At 39.1% G+C, this 18,686-nt stretch overlaps 1 protein-coding gene across 2 annotated transcripts in view; it reads left to right on the forward strand.

Annotated features, from left to right (window-relative positions):
• Positions 1-18,075, forward strand: part of LOC129253903 (uncharacterized) — a 57,297-nt gene extending 39,222 nt beyond the window's left edge. Inside the window, exons 1-3 of one of the 2 annotated variants that reach the window (XM_064095253.1) lie at positions 3,815-4,518; positions 8,874-9,339; positions 16,686-18,075. In XM_064095253.1, coding sequence (XP_063951323.1) covers positions 9,164-9,339; positions 16,686-18,003 — 1,494 coding nt within the window. In that variant the 5' untranslated portion in view covers positions 3,815-4,518; positions 8,874-9,163 and the 3' untranslated portion in view covers positions 18,004-18,075. Of the gene's footprint in view, positions 1-3,814; positions 4,519-8,873; positions 9,340-16,685 lie in introns of those variants that run through there. The other variant, XM_064095254.1, reaches the window with a different exon arrangement.
• Positions 18,076-18,686: the final 611 nt, after the last annotated feature.

Raw genomic sequence — 18,686 nt, forward strand, 5'->3', positions numbered from 1 at the left:
ATGAAATTCGGAAATCGCAACTCTCGTATGTTTATTAATTAATTAATTAATTTATTTATTATTCAGGTCGCCCAAGGGCACAAATAAACTTCTATATTCTTGGCTGGAAGTATGTAGATTAAAGTAGTAGAGTTTAAATAGGTCTCTATAAACCAGCCAACATATGTAGAAATGAAATGTTCTTTGCACTCACTCCCCGACAAAGGAATGAGTAAATAGTTACATTATCGCAGTAAATGGTCATTTTATCTGAAATACGATATTTGCATAGAAATCGCCTCTCAGACAGGCTTGACAGTATAGGCCGGCTTTATACGTTCAAATCATTTCAGTAAAGGAAATTATGTTTGTCAACTCCTGAAACTCTTTACTAAACTCGAGACGATGATTTATCCAAACATTCTATACTGTATTATTGTACAATCATTGATTTCCAACCTTCGATGGAGGAAAGTCCGGAGAAAACGAGATTATTTTGCGGAAATTCGCTAGATCTTTATTTTGAGCCTGGACGTGTGACAGTCTCTGACGTCAAAGATTGATCAGTAGTTCTTATTATCCGCATACTAAACAATGAAAGTCATTAAATAAATTGCACCTGTTTGATGAATATTGTCACTGCCATCAATTGTATTCAGATTTGGACGTTTAAATTGTTGCAATACGCTTTTGACAGTCGACTTGCCGAGACGTCGGGAGCTCGGGTAGCTTGGGTGACGAATGCCACAATAATTGAGTCCCGTCACTTGCCCGTGACGAAATAATTGATTTCTTTTTACATGTTTGATACTACAACGTACCTTTCAATAGCTTACGTTTCTCTAGCCTAAATGCAAATGACATGTTTCGTACGTTGTCTTAAATTCATAAGTTAGGCATTTTGTAATAGAAGGATTGAGTGAACAAGGGCAGACGATGGAATGATCAGACCATGGACCCTACAGACGAATGATACGTCGTTCTTGTTCACTGCTCCTAAAACTCACTAATTTTCAAGAGTTAGAAGACGAGAAACTCTTGGTAAAATTGGCATAATTATACGAGTAGACATGCTCCGAAGTATTGTGTTCCGTCAATAAGAGAATGAAAGAAAATTATAGTCATAAGCGGGAGAATAAAGACGTGAAATTTGACAATACAATCCATGATATTGTGGTACTTTATTTTCTCACGAAAATATATTGTGTATTTACAATTTTATATGAATGGAATTGGTGTTTGCAGATATCACCTCATTTCGACACATACAAAAGAGACGCCACAAGAATACCATGTACACTTCATCTGTCACCAGAGTTGAACAAAAGTTGCTAGCACTAACGGAGTGTCTTTGTCTACAAATAGACGGTTATTCCATGAGTGGTCAAGTTCAAATGCATTTATTTTGTCATCCCGTTGAAGGAAACGTAATAAAATACTCCCAGGAATATCGCCTCCAGGAAAAAGTAATTTATTTGAGTTCTGTGGTTTTTCGTAATTTCTTTTTAACTGAATAATAGCTCGATTTCCATAAAGTGGAGCAACAACACGCCGGAAACAATGTTTGTAGTTCACGTTTTAATTGGAGCCCATCACCCCCCCCCTCTCCGTACCCTTTCTCTTTTCGCTTTCTCCCTTCCTATCCCACTGGCGTATGGATGGGAGGGGGCATGCCCCTCCTCCCACACAAAAAACAAATGTTCACGACCAAGAAAAAAAAAGGAAAATGGAAAGAATAAGAAAGAAAAAAAGGTTTAAATATGATTGTGATATATATATATATTTTAAAGTATGTCAAACTCTATCATAAAAGTATATTTTGTATTTAAAATGTCATCTTTTTGGCCCTAAACGCCATGTGTTGCCCCCTCAAAATTTCCCTAACATCTCAACCCCCTCGCCCATTTCTCCACCCATCTCCCTCTTGTCTGTCTAGTAAAGAAAATACAAAATAGACCAAATGCCATAACGGTTTAGATTATAATAACTCATTCTTCTTTCTTTCTTCCTTCATTATTATTTTTCTTCAAATTGATAGGTGATAATATAAAGTAGGAATTATCGGTTGTAAGGATTGCTTTCCGGAGGGGGGGGGGCTGATGATTTGTGTTATTAACCGGACTTGGGTCATTTGGGTGAATTACGTATCCTTAATCTTGTAATTACGATTAGGATTGGCCCGTGTGGTTTTCAAGTAGAGAGTTAAGCTTTTGGGTAATTGATGAGACTCATGGGTTATGTCGGGATAGTTTCCATATTGATTGTATGTCGAAATTGGGGAGATAATTTTGTTTGAAAACATGGGATACGTCTGAGTACACTTAATCGATTTCATTCATTTAATAGCGCAGTTAGCTATAGTAGACTCGAATCGAAAGGAACAGTTATAAAGTATTGGTCGTAATAATGACGCTCCTATAGTCGTCGATTTCACACTGGAGATAGATGATTTCACTATTCTTGCTATATTTTAGAACATAATCATATCACAAGGGACCCATTTACCACTTTGAAACTATCATAGTTATGGATTTTTTAATAATCTTGTTCTGTACCACGAAAATATGACCTATTCAAGCGGCACATCCCCATTTACCAATACACTGCGAGTACCCCCCCCCCATATCCTACTGGGCTTGCAACTCGTTCGCGACCAGTTTGCCAGTTTTCCCTGAAATATTTTGAGTCAAAACAGGATTGCAAAGACGTTTCCGTGATGTCTCTGACACATCTCCTAGAAATTACGGAGCCTCTGAGGAGTTGCAAGGAAACTGAACATACTCGATTTTAAAAGACCTTTTCCAGTCTCCGCGACGTCTTCAAGACTGTGACATCTCCATTAGTTGCAGATACGTAACGGAGTTAGAGACATCGAATAGACCTGCAGGAGACAAGAAAGACTGATGAGACGTGGTGGAGACGTCTACCTGATGATTATCATTGACCTATTTCTCACCAATGGAGACGTCTGTTAGGTCTTAAACGCGACTCGGTCTTAAACTGTGACGTCTCGGAAACATCTCTGAGACTTCGCAAAGACTGCTTGGAGAGATTGCAGCAACATCTTAGCGACTGATTGGCAAAGTAATTGTCACCTTGTCTTGTGTTGGGACATTTTCGAGACTGTATACTATGATACATCACAGCCTCGTCTCATTTAGTGAAATAGGGCCTGAAAGGATCCAAACATCACACCGTTTGTTGTCTTGCATATCTGAAAAAGCCTATGGCTAGCTTCTGTGTGGATGGGAATAGAGCTTTTTTTCAAAATGTAAAGTGCATTATTATGGTTGCATCGGAATAAACTGTTTCAGAGGAAAAGTAAAAGCCTGTGTCATTCTACCAATAACGCGATCATTCAAGAAGCCTCTAAATCTTCAGACTCGACAGCTAGCTGTTTTACCATGCGATTTTTTTAATCACTCTGTAAAACTGCATTAAAATAAATCTGTATAGGTTGAGAACAATTATTAACAGTTATATAGTCCTCTTCATTTGCCAGGGAACAAAGTTCCTTCAAAATCATTTCCCCCCTCCTAAATAAATGAGTGTTGCTTATTATAAAACACACGCATTTCCTGCTCACTATTCGAACAAGCAGGTCCATGGAACAAGCATACAGCTAGACATTACATTATTTTGGCAACCTGAAAAGAGATTGGTCGATCTTATTGCTCATAATTTCATATCGGTATGACTGTCATGAAAACATGCATTTGAATGTTTACACTTGTCGTTGATTGACACGAACGTACGTGGGCCTATTGTTCAAATAAATCTGAAAAGGTGGAACGAGGAAAAGGGATGCTCGAGGAGTGAGATGTATGGGCGAGGTGAGGTTGAGGGTCGTGTTTCTTCAGTGTTGCTGTTTTCTTTTTCATGAATAAGAAAAGTTGGGAGAAAGAAGGGGAGGGGATGGATTGCGGGGCAAGTACTAGAATGGAACTGGGGCGAGGATTTAATGGGGGAAATGCCCAAGGCCCCCCTCTGACTTTTCCCTATTTAAACCTTTTGTCTGGTGTTCATCCGTCCGTTGAATGTACTCGAGTCCTAATTGCTTGTCATTACCCTGGCTTTGCGTGTACGCGGTTTTCTTCATTCTGATTCCAGCGAACAGATCGACAGGTCACCCATTCTTCGCCGCAGCTCAATAGCTAGCTCGGTCTGGTCATGTAGTAGGTCCTTGGTCTGGTCAGGTCACTCGGCCCTCAATCCCATTCCTTATTAATTGCTTTGGATTATTAGTCTGTCGATTCGTCTCTCATTACCTGGCTATAATCCCTACAATGGCTTTTGTCCAGCCTATTCTTCAGCAATTGAACTCTTCATTCATGTGTTGATCACGCGCAGGGATTCGTTGATTCGCTTGATCAGATGCTCGAGTGGATATTGAGCTGGAGATTGATTCCCATAATCACATCATTTCGAAGATTTGTGGTGAATTCCCTGGCCCGGTTGCACTGCATCCATTGTATGGTCTGTGAGTTTTTGGATTGCCCCAGCGATTATTGGAATATATATTAAGCATTATTGATTAAGGTAAGTCTGAAATTAAAGTGGTTTTAAAACATTCCTATCACAATTGAATTCCCGCTGGAATGTGTCCTTGGATTATCTACATCGATATGGGATATAGCTGGGTGTCTAATTTGATCCTCACTCATCAAGGCATTGCTGGAGTTTACTGGTAACATTCCAATAATCATTATGCAATTGGTGCGTTGATAATAACAAATACCAACATGCTTATATAACGCATATCACTGCCAAATGCGTCCCTATGCGCTTAATTGGATATTACGGCTTTAGCCCAACAGCCTATTACAGCGCGGTGGCATTTCAAGGAATAAATTCCTGCCAGGTACCCATTTACGTCACCTGGGTCGAGTGCAGCACAATGTGGATAAAATCCTTGCCGAAGAAAATTACGCCATGGCTGGGATTCGAACCCACGACCCTCTGTTTCAAAGTCCGAAGACTAATCCACTGGGCCACAACGCTCCACACACATGATGTAACTGTTCTGTTTTCGAACTTTCGAATATACATTATTAATTGAAACATAATAGCCCTAGCTGGATCTGGACAACGTCTACACAGGTGTACGTATGAATCACAGAAGGCCTAAAAATGGGAAACAAATAGGCTCCTGTAGGCCTATATTTCACATTGCTTGGATGACTGACCAATGCTTAAAATATAAGCGGTTGTAACCTGTACAGACACTTATTTGATAAAACTTGAGTCTTTTTTCATTGACAATGTGAATAATGACTTTCCGACTCTTATAAAATAACAAGATCGTAGCTCGGAGATTTTAGACGTGGTTCGCGATCAGAACATAATTATCAGAAAACAACCAACATCATGCCGAAACCCAACCAACTCGTCAGCCACATAGCTAGCCAATTAACGGAGAGGTTCACTTCTTCATCTACCAACACAATTTTATTAACCATATCCGTAATATACGTCTACGATACGTGGGAACCACAATGAAAACGCTTGATTGCGTGCAAAAACCAAGGAGCCTGGCGACTAAAACAGGAAGCACAATACTCCGGTGATCATGAAAAAATTATTTGAATGATGATTTTACAAAGAGCTGTTGGGTATGATGTATGCAGTACATGTGTTTCCAAGCGAGAGCACCTGTTTAGAATTAAGTGTTTATGATCATTTAACACGTTGAATCTCGTATTTATTTTTTTATAATAGGCCTGTGAATGGACACCCGTCATCGTTAAATTTGTTGAGACTAATATAATTGCTACATTGAGTGAGAATTAAATGGAATGTTTTGATTCTATCATAATTCGAGGTATCGTGTGTTACACCACGCTCCTTAAAGGACAAGTCCACCGTCCCGGCACCCCAACAAAATGTTGATTTGAATAAAAAGAGAAAATAAGAGAAAAATATGCGAAACTTCAAAATGTCATAACTTTCTTATTTTACATTCGATTTTCATGAAACTTTCAGCATTATGCTTGTCTGATTTTTCTCTATTTATTCAAATCAACATTTTTCTGAGTTAGACTTGACCTTTAAGAAGCATCGGCCAAAACCACAAACCAATGCGTTGGTGAATATTATGCCCGACCGACAGAAATAGTCAAACTATTTTATTGTTTGTTTGTTTGTTTCGAGCAGAACTTAAGTTGATATTTACCATTTTAATCGATCGGGCACATATTCATCAAAAGAATTGGTTACTTTGAACAACATTTTTAAAGAGTGAAAATTACGACCTGGAATCACAATTATATTTACTACTATACCATTGGAAATTACAAGCATTATAGTCCAGTGTCAACAAAAAGGTGTGGGGTCACAAGGAGCACCGAGAGATGCGAAAATGAAAAACAAAATTAGGAAAGGTGTTCGTTCATATGGAAGTTGTATAATGATCATAGGGGCTATTCCACGGTTACCCACGTTACATTTGGAGACACCTTGACTCACACTTGGAGCTGTAACTCCATTATTATTGATAGGAACTAAACATCTCTTTATCACAGCATAGTGCGCAGTCTGACTATCCTTTGTATAAAAACAAAACTTGGGAAATTTCATTATGCTCCCGGCAAATCTTTGAAATGTGTCGGTTACTCATGTTACATGATTTGGACATGCATAAAATGAAAAGTGGACATAAGTGAAAAGTGTCCTCATACAAGGCTTTTATGAAAGTTGATTATATCCATTTCAAAGAAGTATATTAGGGAGACACTTTTGTATATAATTCAAAAAATAAAGAACACATGGTTTTTACTAGGGGTGCAGATAAAGTGGTTACTCACGTTACGGTTCAGATGGGCTATATGTACAAAAACACATTGAGCTCATGTCCACCAACCTATGGAATTGCCCAAAGTCAAATAATTCACCAATATTTTTTTTTCTTAGATTGGATGGGAGAACGGATGACGGATTGGATACCATGTGGGCCTATAGGGGGAGGGGTGGGGTCGGTCTGTTTCTAATTAACAACTGACGAGCTTCATTTACAGAGTTGGGAAGAAAGATCACGTTTGAATTTTTAAAATGTTTAACCATGGTTTGACCATGGAGCTATTCATGGTTTAACCATTCACCAGGCCACCGTTAAAGCAGGAAAGTTAATGACCCCATCTGTGTTTACTGGATTTTTCTTGGAGGGGGGGGGGGGGGGCGGGGGTAATTTGCGGGTGTGCTATTGGTTGTATGCGTTTTTTTTCCCCTTAAGAGATTCAATCGTAGGAGATTGTTACAGTTCTGACTGTGTATCGACAAATGTAAATGATTGTTAATCCTCTGAGCAAATTGTTGATTTTTGAACAATTGACGATGGGATGTCCCAATTTTGTTGGTAATGTCAGATGTCCATCACTAGTAGTCCTTGGCGGTATTTACCATAGTCAATGAATGGAACAAGAAGTATTGTTGGAATGACAATAGACTGTGTATGGTGGTTAGGCAGGTCACCAGACCTTGAGAGTGAGTCTTTGCCCGTGGGTGAAAGACCTGAAGGTATACGGACCTGGAACTGATTTGGGGACATCACTTGCTCTGCAGACATATCGTGCTTTTGAAATTCGAACAAAATCGAAAAACCATGGATGTATCGCATACCATGTGTTGGCTGCTACTGATGTAGACTGGGGAACTTTTGTGAGTCTCCCTCTGTTGGGCTTTGAGGAAAGTAGCTTCCCTTTCACATGGACCAAACGAGGAACTGTAGTCCCCCCCCTTCATCTGCTTCAAGGTGTACATGTCAGCTGTAGTGGTGTTGGGGCCATCTCTGTAGCATCACGACCTGTCGAGATTAATGTTTCATGATTATATCATTGATCTTAATCACGTGACACGGAAATCAATGACATCCGATTTGTAATGACAAATGACGCTATTTTTAGAGGGACATGATAGGTTATAACAACAGTCCAAACAATTTCAAGTTGAAAGAAAGGACACTTTTCCAACTAGTCAACCGAGTCGTTTCTGCATCCATGATCACCACGACAATTGATTCAAATTTTGTTTCATAATTCATACAGGATCAGCTCCTGCAATCTTTTTTTTATCAGTTCAGTCCGTTAGACTTTGTGGCCCGTATTTTGAAGTCGGGTTTAACATTAATTTAAACTGGTTTAAAGATGTAGTTTAACTATGGATAGCCAATAGTGACATCAATCTCTAACAGTATAATTCCAATGTGTCAGCCCATTTTTCTCTCAAATCATTCTTAACTGTTTCAGAAGGATATATAAGATGGCTTTCTTAACCATTAACGAGTTAGGAGACAGCACAGTTGACATGAACTGCGCATTGGATTGAAAATCAAGTTACGCTTAATTGCAACTTTCTGCATCGGATCCCAACTGTCAACGTTGCCTGACAGTCTACCTGTCTTTAATGTCACCATCATTCTGACAGAGAGATCATGGATAGGGCGTGTCCAGTTCATGTCGTGCCAGATTTACCACATCCATGGCCAATTTCCCTTTTAAGTTTACCAATTTATATGAACGCCGGTCTGCAGCTTCTCTGAAAACAAAAGATAGGATCGGTAGAGACCATTCAGTGTATTGTGTTAGATATTTTGGGATTTTCACTAATTCAAGATTACCATTCACGCAGGTGTCCACTTTCCACATGCCACATCCCTCCTCTATTTCTCTCTCTTCACCCACCCTCGCTCCCTCGATCATAACCACTCTAAACCAATTTCTGTAACTCGTGTAAGTACTCAATACATAACAATCTTCTTAATTCATACTTTGTACATAAGGAAGTCAGAATCTGATATATCTAATTAATGATACAGATATAATAATAAAATACGTTCCAATGTAGACCTTAAAGTAATTTTGATTATAACTATTTCACACCTCTTCCCCTTTACGTTACAGATGGCAAAGAAAAGGCGTACATAGAGATCCTTGAGACGCCGACGAACCTTCTGATCACCACCCTCAAATTAATGGAGTCGACAATGATATTCTCCTCATGATTCGAGTGCATGACTTGCTGATGTCCCGGGATCGGGACGAGCCTGAAAGTTGAGTGCATCAGTCCTCCTTTAGTGTTTTGATGTGCGTCCCTCCATCAAAGCTCAGCCCAAGCAGTATAGCCGGAGACGGTTTCAGCAAGGATTGTCGACGACGTCATCATTCTCTTAGTTCAGATCTGATGATCTTCTATGATGCGGCGCTGGTTTCGACGTCGCCGCAGTACGGTGGTGGCAGTATTCTTTACGGTGTTCGCTACCGTGATCCTCTTAGCTCGTGTACACGATGTCGATGACCTACAAGACGAGACGGATGAGCACCGGGATATACTGGTCCGGCAGAAGCAGAGACATGGCGATTATGGACGGTTGGTATTAATGTTTGAATAAATTGTTTCATGGTTCTCTCCAAGATTCGGATAGGTCACATCCGGGCTTGTCGGGAAAGGACTTTGTCGGGCGTTTTCTTCCTCAAGTCCTGTTTCATTCGAAAATTTCCATAGTAACAGTCCTTCTCGGCCAGTTGAATTCAATGAAAGTTGTCAGATCTTGTTGATGAAACGCTCCCCTGTACATTAGGAATTTATTTGCTCTGAAAACCCATATACACTTGCACCAAGTACAAGGGATTTATTTCCAATCGTCTAATGCCAATTTATCCAATTGCCATCTCGTCTACTATCATTTGGTCTACCATCAGTTCGTCCACTATCCACATGGTCTATATAATTATCAATTCGTCCACTCACCATTTCGTCTAATAACCAACTGGTCCAATAGCCATTTAGTCCATATACCATTTGGTATAATTGGACTAAGTGTGAAAAATGAAAGAAATTGATATTAGACCAACTGGTTTTGAGACGAAATGGTCATAGACGAAATAGTGATTAGACGAAGTGATGATTGGAGCAAATGGTTTTTGGACCAAATGGTTCTTATTTGGTCCAAACGAAATGTTGATGGACGGAATGGCATTAGACTAAATGAAAGTAGGCCATGTGGTGATTGGACGAGTTGGCAGAAGACGAATTGGCAATTTACCGTACAAAGTGATAAAACCGAATGTCGTAGAGCTGGGCTAGGCATGCCGTAGGTCAGGTCTGCAAGCCCAGACACTTTGACCAATAACAGTCAACAGGTCTAGAGTGAGGACTATAGACTCCAAAAACTCTGTATGTGTCAAATAGCCAGCCACAGTACGTAGTGAATCTAGTCTCACTACTTCAGACTCTGCATTATTCACTATGCGAATTACGAAAACCAAGTGCCTGCAGACTAGTCAGTGTACGGGGCTTCCCGAACAAACAAAAAACAAAAAACTCGTGATGTGTCCAAATCAATACTAAGAATTTGGGCTTCTTTTCGGTGTTCTTTATCGAATATCTATTCCCTCCCAATATTTAAAAAAAAATATCAAACTTCAAAACAAGTTTAATCGGATGAATATCTATACAATTTGTCTCCCTCCTTGTATGTGCGAGAAAATTGCTGTACAGTTTATTAAGTTCCAAAAATCATAAATATTCTTTTAGTCAAAATATGTAAAAATGACTGAACTATGAGTATAAATAGACTAATTCCTTGAAATGTTAAAGTTTACAATTTTTTTGTAAGATGGGCTGGTGAACTGAACTCTTCTCACTTTTTTGTCTAAAATAATTTATAGAAAGTGTAATTAAATGGCATAAAGTAAAGTAATATAGAACTAATAACTAAAGGAAATAAAGCCACGGAGAAACATGATTTGATTGGGGCATTTCAGTAATTGGCTATTTCGAAACCGTTTTCATTTGACAGTTTGAAATTGAGTTATCTACCGAAAGAGATTCGAATTGAAGGACAATTATCTTTTCAAACATACAATCACTTGATGATAAATTGCCCTAGATTCGATGACACTACAGTGGTATCTGACGGTTTTGCGATGATCAGGGGGCGATAATAAGGGATATTGATCTTTGCCGATTTACAAAGGAATAATCATCAAAATTGTATATTCTTGTAATGAGGTTTCGAAAGAAAGTCGTAAAATATATGAGATTAAGAATAACAATTTTATGAGGGCTCTGCGGTTTGGAAGGTCAGTTGTGTTGACCTCACAATAGTGCGCCCAATTATGATTTATTTTCATACCAACTCAAATATACAATCATGATTTCGTCTATAATATCAAAAGGATAAACTTACGATGGACTCGGTAGATGATTTTATCATGAATGCATTGTCTTTTTGGGACGCTACTGATAATTTGGGGTGCATTTTTTCTTTGATAAAAGCTAAAATAATTCTCGGTCAAGGTTTGATTATTGAATCATCTCGGGTCACACTAGTTATATCCATCCCACTTAAAACTTTTAAGTTAAAAGTCATCCAGCTGGTTTTGATAAAGTTTTTCTTTTTCTTTATTTCCTCGCCATGTGAAAGAGGATGATTGTGTAAAAAGTGAAATAAGAGAGTACTCTATAAAGAATAGGCCTACGGGATGCATTAATCATTTAAAGAATAGCAAAAGTATTCACATCAATTCCAACCTACGTCTTGGAGATGTGAATTGAATGAAGGATCCAAAACCGGCCTTTGCCATGATATTAATAGGTAATTTCGAACCTTATTAGTTTCTGGTTTGTTGTTTGTTCTGTTGCGCATTGTGATCGTGTTTCATGCAACCAAGACTTATGAGGGAATACGAGTAAGTGCTAGACATTGTAATTGAATATTTACTCAAGAAGCCAGCATGATTTTGCCGTATTGAAAGTTAGAGGTGTTCAAAACAGACGGGCCCGGTTTCATGAAATGGTATTTATTTACAAGAACCGTCCTTTGTATACGAAACCAAGAAAGTCCGTTCAAACGAACATGTTCATACGAATCTCACTATCCGTAGGCCTACAAATTCTGGAGTTCGTAGATATTCGTAGATGGGGCATTTACTAGTATATTTACGGCCTTATCAACTTAAGACCTTCTTTGGAAACAAAATGATTTTCGATTATATATGCCTTGAGCTATCATTTTTGCAGACTTACGGCCATCTTCCAATTTCTGTTGTGGCAACAGGATGGTCATACGTGCAACTCACGGCACTCTCAATCCATTCGTAAAATATTGCACAAATTGTGTACCTATACGCCTTAAGAGTTCCTTACGAATGCCCTGCAAACGCCGAGAGTCGTTCTTAGCGCCTTACGACTCAATCTCAGTTCGTATAAGGCGCTGTTAAGGACGCTGCGATAGTCCTCGATATGAACTATTTAAGGCATTCTTACGATCATCGTGAGAATTCAGGGCTTCTAGAATTGTCTCTCGACCCTACAATTCTTGCATGGTTCTTACGATGTTCTTGCGATGTTCGTACGGCCGCTTTTGGAAGATGGGGTATCGAACAATGTTAAACAAAATCTTGGAGAAGACCATCGACCAGCAGACCAAGCTGCAAAGTTACGAACAGTCTGTGATGCGAACTCTAGTTTCGTATACGACCGTCTTAAGAAGATCTTATATGAAATGCTGTAAAATTCGTTTGTGCGGCATTCGTAGCTGTTCTTAATGATATTTGAGACCAAGCCATTAATAACAGATAATTATGATACCAAAAAAAGATCCATTAGAGCTTCCCTTTTCACTTGGTATCAGATGATTCCTAAAAAGCAATTTGAAGAAAGTATCCCTCAACAGCTAAAAGTCACTTGGCGTGTGGTCAAAAAAGAAAATTACATGTCTAAAAGTTCAAGAATGTTTCATCTTTGAAAGTTATAATTATGTCATGACCCGGGGACACGTGTCGTAAAGACCTGTTATAACAAGTCTACATTTTTATATGACAAGTTTACTATATCGGTCAATCAAATTTAGTGATTTCAGTAGCATTAAACTGTTATTGCATTAAACAAAAAAATCGATGTTTATGAAACGGGTTGCTGATCTATTAGTTTAGAAAACATTTGAATAATCATTTAAATTTTAGGAGGTTAATAAAATAAAACAATTGCCTCCTATTAGGATACCGTGTTGTGGTACACTTTGATGAATCGCACATTTTTGTAATTTGCCAAAATGTAAAAATTTACCAAAATGTGTCGTACAACATATCATAATGAATCAGAGATGCGAAATTTACTGTCCGTGCAAAGACCATTACTGGGATAGAGGAAAACATATTTTCTTACCTAAAGCTTTGATTTCATTGTGATAAGAGTGTCATCAGGGAGAATAACAATATTAAAGATGATGACACAATGAGCATTTCGTTTGTGGATATGTTCCTGGCCTCGAAAAAATAGTAAAAGCAATAACATATATTTATTTGTTAAAATCTACCAGAATTTTTGTTTTTATTGTCCATTTTCATTTGCCGGACACAATATATTCACTAACAAATTGGTCAAAGTGACCCATCTGTTAGTGAATATGTGTCCGGTATATTTCACTTGCTGGACCATCCCCTGACATTCCACTGTTAATATTAATTCTTATCCCCCTTCCTTTGTCATGTTTGTAACACGCAGCAAATTGCGACGTAAATGGCTTCCAAAATGACGATCAAATCTCTCTTTATAGAGAATAAATGACCAGCATTACTGCACCCAGACATTGTTCAATATAAACTAGTATGGTTTCTTTGTAGATTTTCATGATTGCGCTGTGTTATTGTAAGAGGGGCTACTCATTGAAGACAGCCGAGGGGATTTTTTTCCATTATGGATTGATTAAAAAGTCGATCTGTTATTGCGTTCCTGAAACCCTATATCTCCCAATCAACGTTCCAGGTAGTACCTGGCAGGTATCCTATGAAATATCAATTCAAATATTGATAATGAAGTGGCCTTCGCCCAAGAATGAAATAGGATAGTTGTAATAATGAGAATGGCAATAACTTGTTTGTTGTTACCCAAGGGAATATATTCAGGGAATGATAATAACGCGAGGTAATGAGATCAGGGGATCGTTAGATTACCTTCTTGGTAGTATTATCAACAGTGATGACCGGTGGTGACCGGTGTGTTGGCTCAGTTGGTAGAGTGTCCGTCCCACAACCGGAGAGTTGAGAGTTCAAACCACGGCCGCGTCAGACCAAAAGACGTTAAAAAGATGGGAGTTGCTGCTACCCTGTTTGACGTTAACGATCAAAGGGATAGAGCCTCGTCGATCCGGCGCTGCATAGTGGCTGCCGAGCCCACGATTTTTGGAGTATTTCATTTCTTATGCTATTTCGAACAATAAAATATGGATTTTCATTTTTTTTTCATTTTCAGTAGATCATAATGATCATAGATTGGCTGTTGAACGAAGAGTTTCGTATAAACGCAACTCACGAAATCAATTGAAAATCTAGGTAATACGCTTGTTTCATTGGCTGAATAGCAAGTTTCAAACGCAACTCAAGAAATCGATTACAAGTCTAGGTAATACGCTTGTTTCATTGGCTGAATAGCAAGTTTCAAACGCAACTCAAGAAACCAATTGCAAGTCTGGGTAATACGATTGTTTAATTGGCTGAATGAATAGGAAGTTTGAAACGCAACTCCTTCTGTAACGGGTAGCTGTTGTTATAATTTCCCATTTATTTCATAATTCTTTCCTAATCATTTTGTCGTCCTAGTTACGAGACGGCATAAAATATTTGTTTAAAATATAATCTTGTAGACCAATGTTGATGGCTATAGTGTGCTTATAACATGTATAATGTGAACAGAGAGTCGTGACAATGCAGGGGTGGATCCAGGATTTTCCAAAGGGGGGGGGGGCATATTTTTCCCGTGGAAAAATTTGACAAGCCCCCCCCCCAAAAAAAACAAAAAACATTTCATTCAGTACGAAAAATTTGACAAAAAAAGGGCTTCACATTCAAAAGGGGGGGGGGGGCACACTTCTGTTTTAACGGCATTCTTAAATTACAAATTTTAATTGTGCCGCTCAATGGGGGGGGGGGGGGGGGGGGCATGGGCCGGCTTTACCCCCCCCCCCCCTTGGATCCGCTAGGGTGACAATGTCTTGTTGGCATTCGCCTCTTAACATCAGGAAAATAGTAGTCTCATTTTATTCATTTTATTTGCACATTTTGCACAAGTAATATTTTATTTTACAAAATTCTTCCATTGAATCAAAACAATATTGTCAACCCATGATCAAAAGACGGTGTCAACGCCAGACCTTTAAACCATTCTCAAGTTGGAGGGAAGAATGTGAATTTTAGACAATTCTGTGCTCTTATTTCCATATGGTTTTCCAATTTTTTCTCGATAATTTACTATACAATCATATGAAAAAATATTGTTTCTTCCTATATTTTTAAATCAAAACCATTGTATTTTTTAAAATCAAAATCATTCTTATTTTCTAGTTAAATTGGTTGAGAGGTGTTTATCGCCTCTCACGTGTTCCTAGAGCTACTGACATGATGTAGATGCAGTTAGCTGACTTTCAAGATAGACAAGAATTTTGTTTCACCAAGGCAGTTCAGATCATCATGAATAACATGCATGTTGATGTGGGATATTGTATTGGTAGCAGAATTCTTCCGCGTATGATAGTTGGCTTCCAGAAGACTTGCAATGGCTCAAAAAGTATCCTGACGTCATACACGTACGGCGAAAGTGGACGGAAGCCTGCGTCGCTTCTTTTTCATGATTACTAAAAAAGCTTAAAATGCCCTCTTTTGAGGTTTGAATATTAAAAAAATCTTCAGCTCACGCTTCGCGCTCGCATTAATTGATTAGTGAGATAGGTATGCTCTTCATGAATTGGTAAAACAGTCTTTACAATTTTCCTTTTTCAGGTCTGAATATAAAAATGTTCAGCTCGCGCTTGCAATATTTTATTAGTGAGATGCGCATCCTAGTAATTATTACAAAAGAGCTTATGTCCACTTTGAACCATAAAATGCTCGTAAAATTTGTTTAGTGAGACATGTAGCATGATTACAAAAAATTGCTCAAAATATTCCGTTTTCTGATCTGAATATCAATCATTTTCAACTCGCTCTTCGCGCTCACGTTATTTGATTAGTGAGATACGTGTCCTTTTCATGAATTCTTCCCAATAGTCCTTATAATGTCTGTTTTCAGGTCAGTATACTTAGCTAGTGAGTGCGCTTCGCGCGCTGAATAAGTAACTCACTTTTTTTGTTCGTGCCCCTCCCCGAGGTACGCTACTGATTCTTCCTGTTTGTGAAAACAAAGCGAAACATATTGTAAATAAAGATTCATTGAACCGTCCACCACTTTTGTGGATAAAAATGGGGATAATTATCAGAGGCATATCATTGCAGTCATTATGCTTTAGAATCATTTTTTGTATCTCGACATTCACTAGTTTTTATACCCCATCCCATTTTGCCATTGCACAAGGAACCATTAGACAGAAAAGGTATGAGAGTGTCAATATTTGACATTTTCACCTGTTTTTCTTGGTCGCGAAACTTATGCCCCCCCCCCCCCTCCTCTCCATACGCCATTGGATCCATAGGACGTCCTTCGATCAGATTTATGAACTGGTAGACCCATGGAATAGGTCCATGGTAGACCACACTTTGCAGATTTTGAAATTTGATAATGTTACCAGGAGGTGGCGCTGTTGAAACATTGTCTCAGATTCGATTTATCCCATTTCGGTTCTCCTAAGTTGTTTTATTCGACAGTAAGAAATTCGAAATTGTGGTACTTATCATGTCGTAGTATAATTGTTTCCTCTTTCTATTTTCCTCCCCCTCCAGGAAACGATTGCAAGCTCTTCCTGATGATCTTCTATCCCAAGACAACCAGGAAGACACGCCACCAGTCATCTTCAGAGCGGATAAAATTCCTCAAAAACCTTCTTTCTTGGTCTATGTCTACGACCTTCCATCGAAGTTCAACACCAACCTGACAAAGTGCGTACAGTATGGCGATCCCTGCTTCAAATTCGACTATTACGGAATGGGTCCGGAGCTTCGATCGACAGATAAAATGAGTTACAGAGAGACATATGGCCACTCATTGGAAGTGGTCTTTCACGAAAAACTGAAGGCAAGCTATCATAGGACGTTTGATCCAAACGAAGCAGACGCTTTTTATATACCCTTCTATGCTAACCTTGCTTGTTTGTGTAGAACGTACAGTCGGTTAGATGTGTCAAAGCTTCATGATGAACTTTGGACATTCTTAAACAACGCATTGCCATATTTCAATAATGGGAACACACTAAGACCTCACTTTATGGCTCTAGGTCGGATGGAGCGGGAGCACTGGGGTAGCAATTGCCCGTTGCTACGCGACGAGGCGAGGACCTCTGCCATCACTTTCATTGGTATTGAGCAGGAGCCGAGCGAAAAGACTCGTCGGTACTTCCATCGAGATGGCAAAGAGATGATCATTGCTCCGTTTCCGAGCTATGGGCATTTTGATTCAAAAGACACTTCCGCTCTGGTGTCTAGGGTCAGAAAGCGGCAGCAGATCAATGTCTTCCCGCTAGACGTTCGCGAAACAGAACGCGATGTGTTTATGCTTCTCGCTGCGAGTAGCAGGAAGGGCCATGATGTACGAAGTATCCTCAAACGTAGGATGAAGGCCACGTCTGATCGTTACTCACAGTATGCTTCGCTTGCATCTATGAAAGATATGCAAGCAGTCTGGTTCAATACGCCAGAATGCCATCAGGACATCCACTTACCAATCATTGACTGGATGCGACATTCTGTATTCTGTCTTCAGCCACCGGGCTACTCAAACATTCGCAAGTCTTTCTTTGATTCAATAATGAGTGGCTGTATTCCAGTTACTTTTCGATCCAAACGAAGCCATGTCATTTACCCGTTCGAAAGGACGCTGGACTATCGCCGTTTCACTGTAAATATCCCAATAGACGAAGTCTTATCGGGAAAGACAAATGTTACCAATATTTTGAAAGGTATCACCAAGTGGAAAATTGCCGAACTTCAGACTGAACTCGCCGAAGTGGCGCCTAAATTACAATATTCCTACCCACCAATACGGGGCCCCGACTATGATGCCTTTGCCATGATCATAGAGGAAATGAACAGAATTGCCGAGTAAGAAGGAGAAAAGAGGAAACTCTGACATTTTTTTTCTTCATGTTGTTGCAATATTAAATGATTATCTGCACAACTATTTTTGCAGAAGTGTTTTTGCTTGCAGTGTTCACAAAGAGACGATTTCCTTCTTCATGTTCTTTATTCTTTATTTTTCCTTCTTTATTAAGCATATTCGTCAATATTTGGTTTCTTCTCGAAAGAAATAATATGCCAGAAAAAGTTGCAAAACCATGTTATTCAAGAAACAGAAGACAATGTAATCTTGATATGATTTTTTAAGACAATCACATGCCTGTTCCCATCAAAGAGAAGACATTGGCGATAATGTCCTGTATTCTGAACTCTTGTTTAACTTTACCCTATTAAGACTGGTGGCTGATTCCCCATTAGCCAAAATAGTAAAAAAAAATAGCCCAGTCTTTTATAATCAAATCATGGAAAACCAAAAGTGACATATCAATCTCTAGGACTACATGATTGATATGGCATTCAAATCCAAACATAGACCAGGGGCGGATCCAGCTTTTTATAAAGGGGGGGGTTGGGGTGGTATTCGAGGGAGCGTAGCGACCGAGTCCAAGCGAGCGGAGCGAGCGAGGGGGGAGGGTGTGGGAGGGGGGTGTCCCCCCTCCCACAGTAGGGAAAATTTTTGAAAATCTGTGTGTGAAAATGGCGTTTTCTTGC

This window comes from Lytechinus pictus, chromosome 2 (genome assembly GCF_037042905.1).
Source record: "Lytechinus pictus isolate F3 Inbred chromosome 2, Lp3.0, whole genome shotgun sequence".
NCBI classification, from domain to species: Eukaryota; Metazoa; Echinodermata; class Echinoidea; order Temnopleuroida; family Toxopneustidae; genus Lytechinus; species Lytechinus pictus.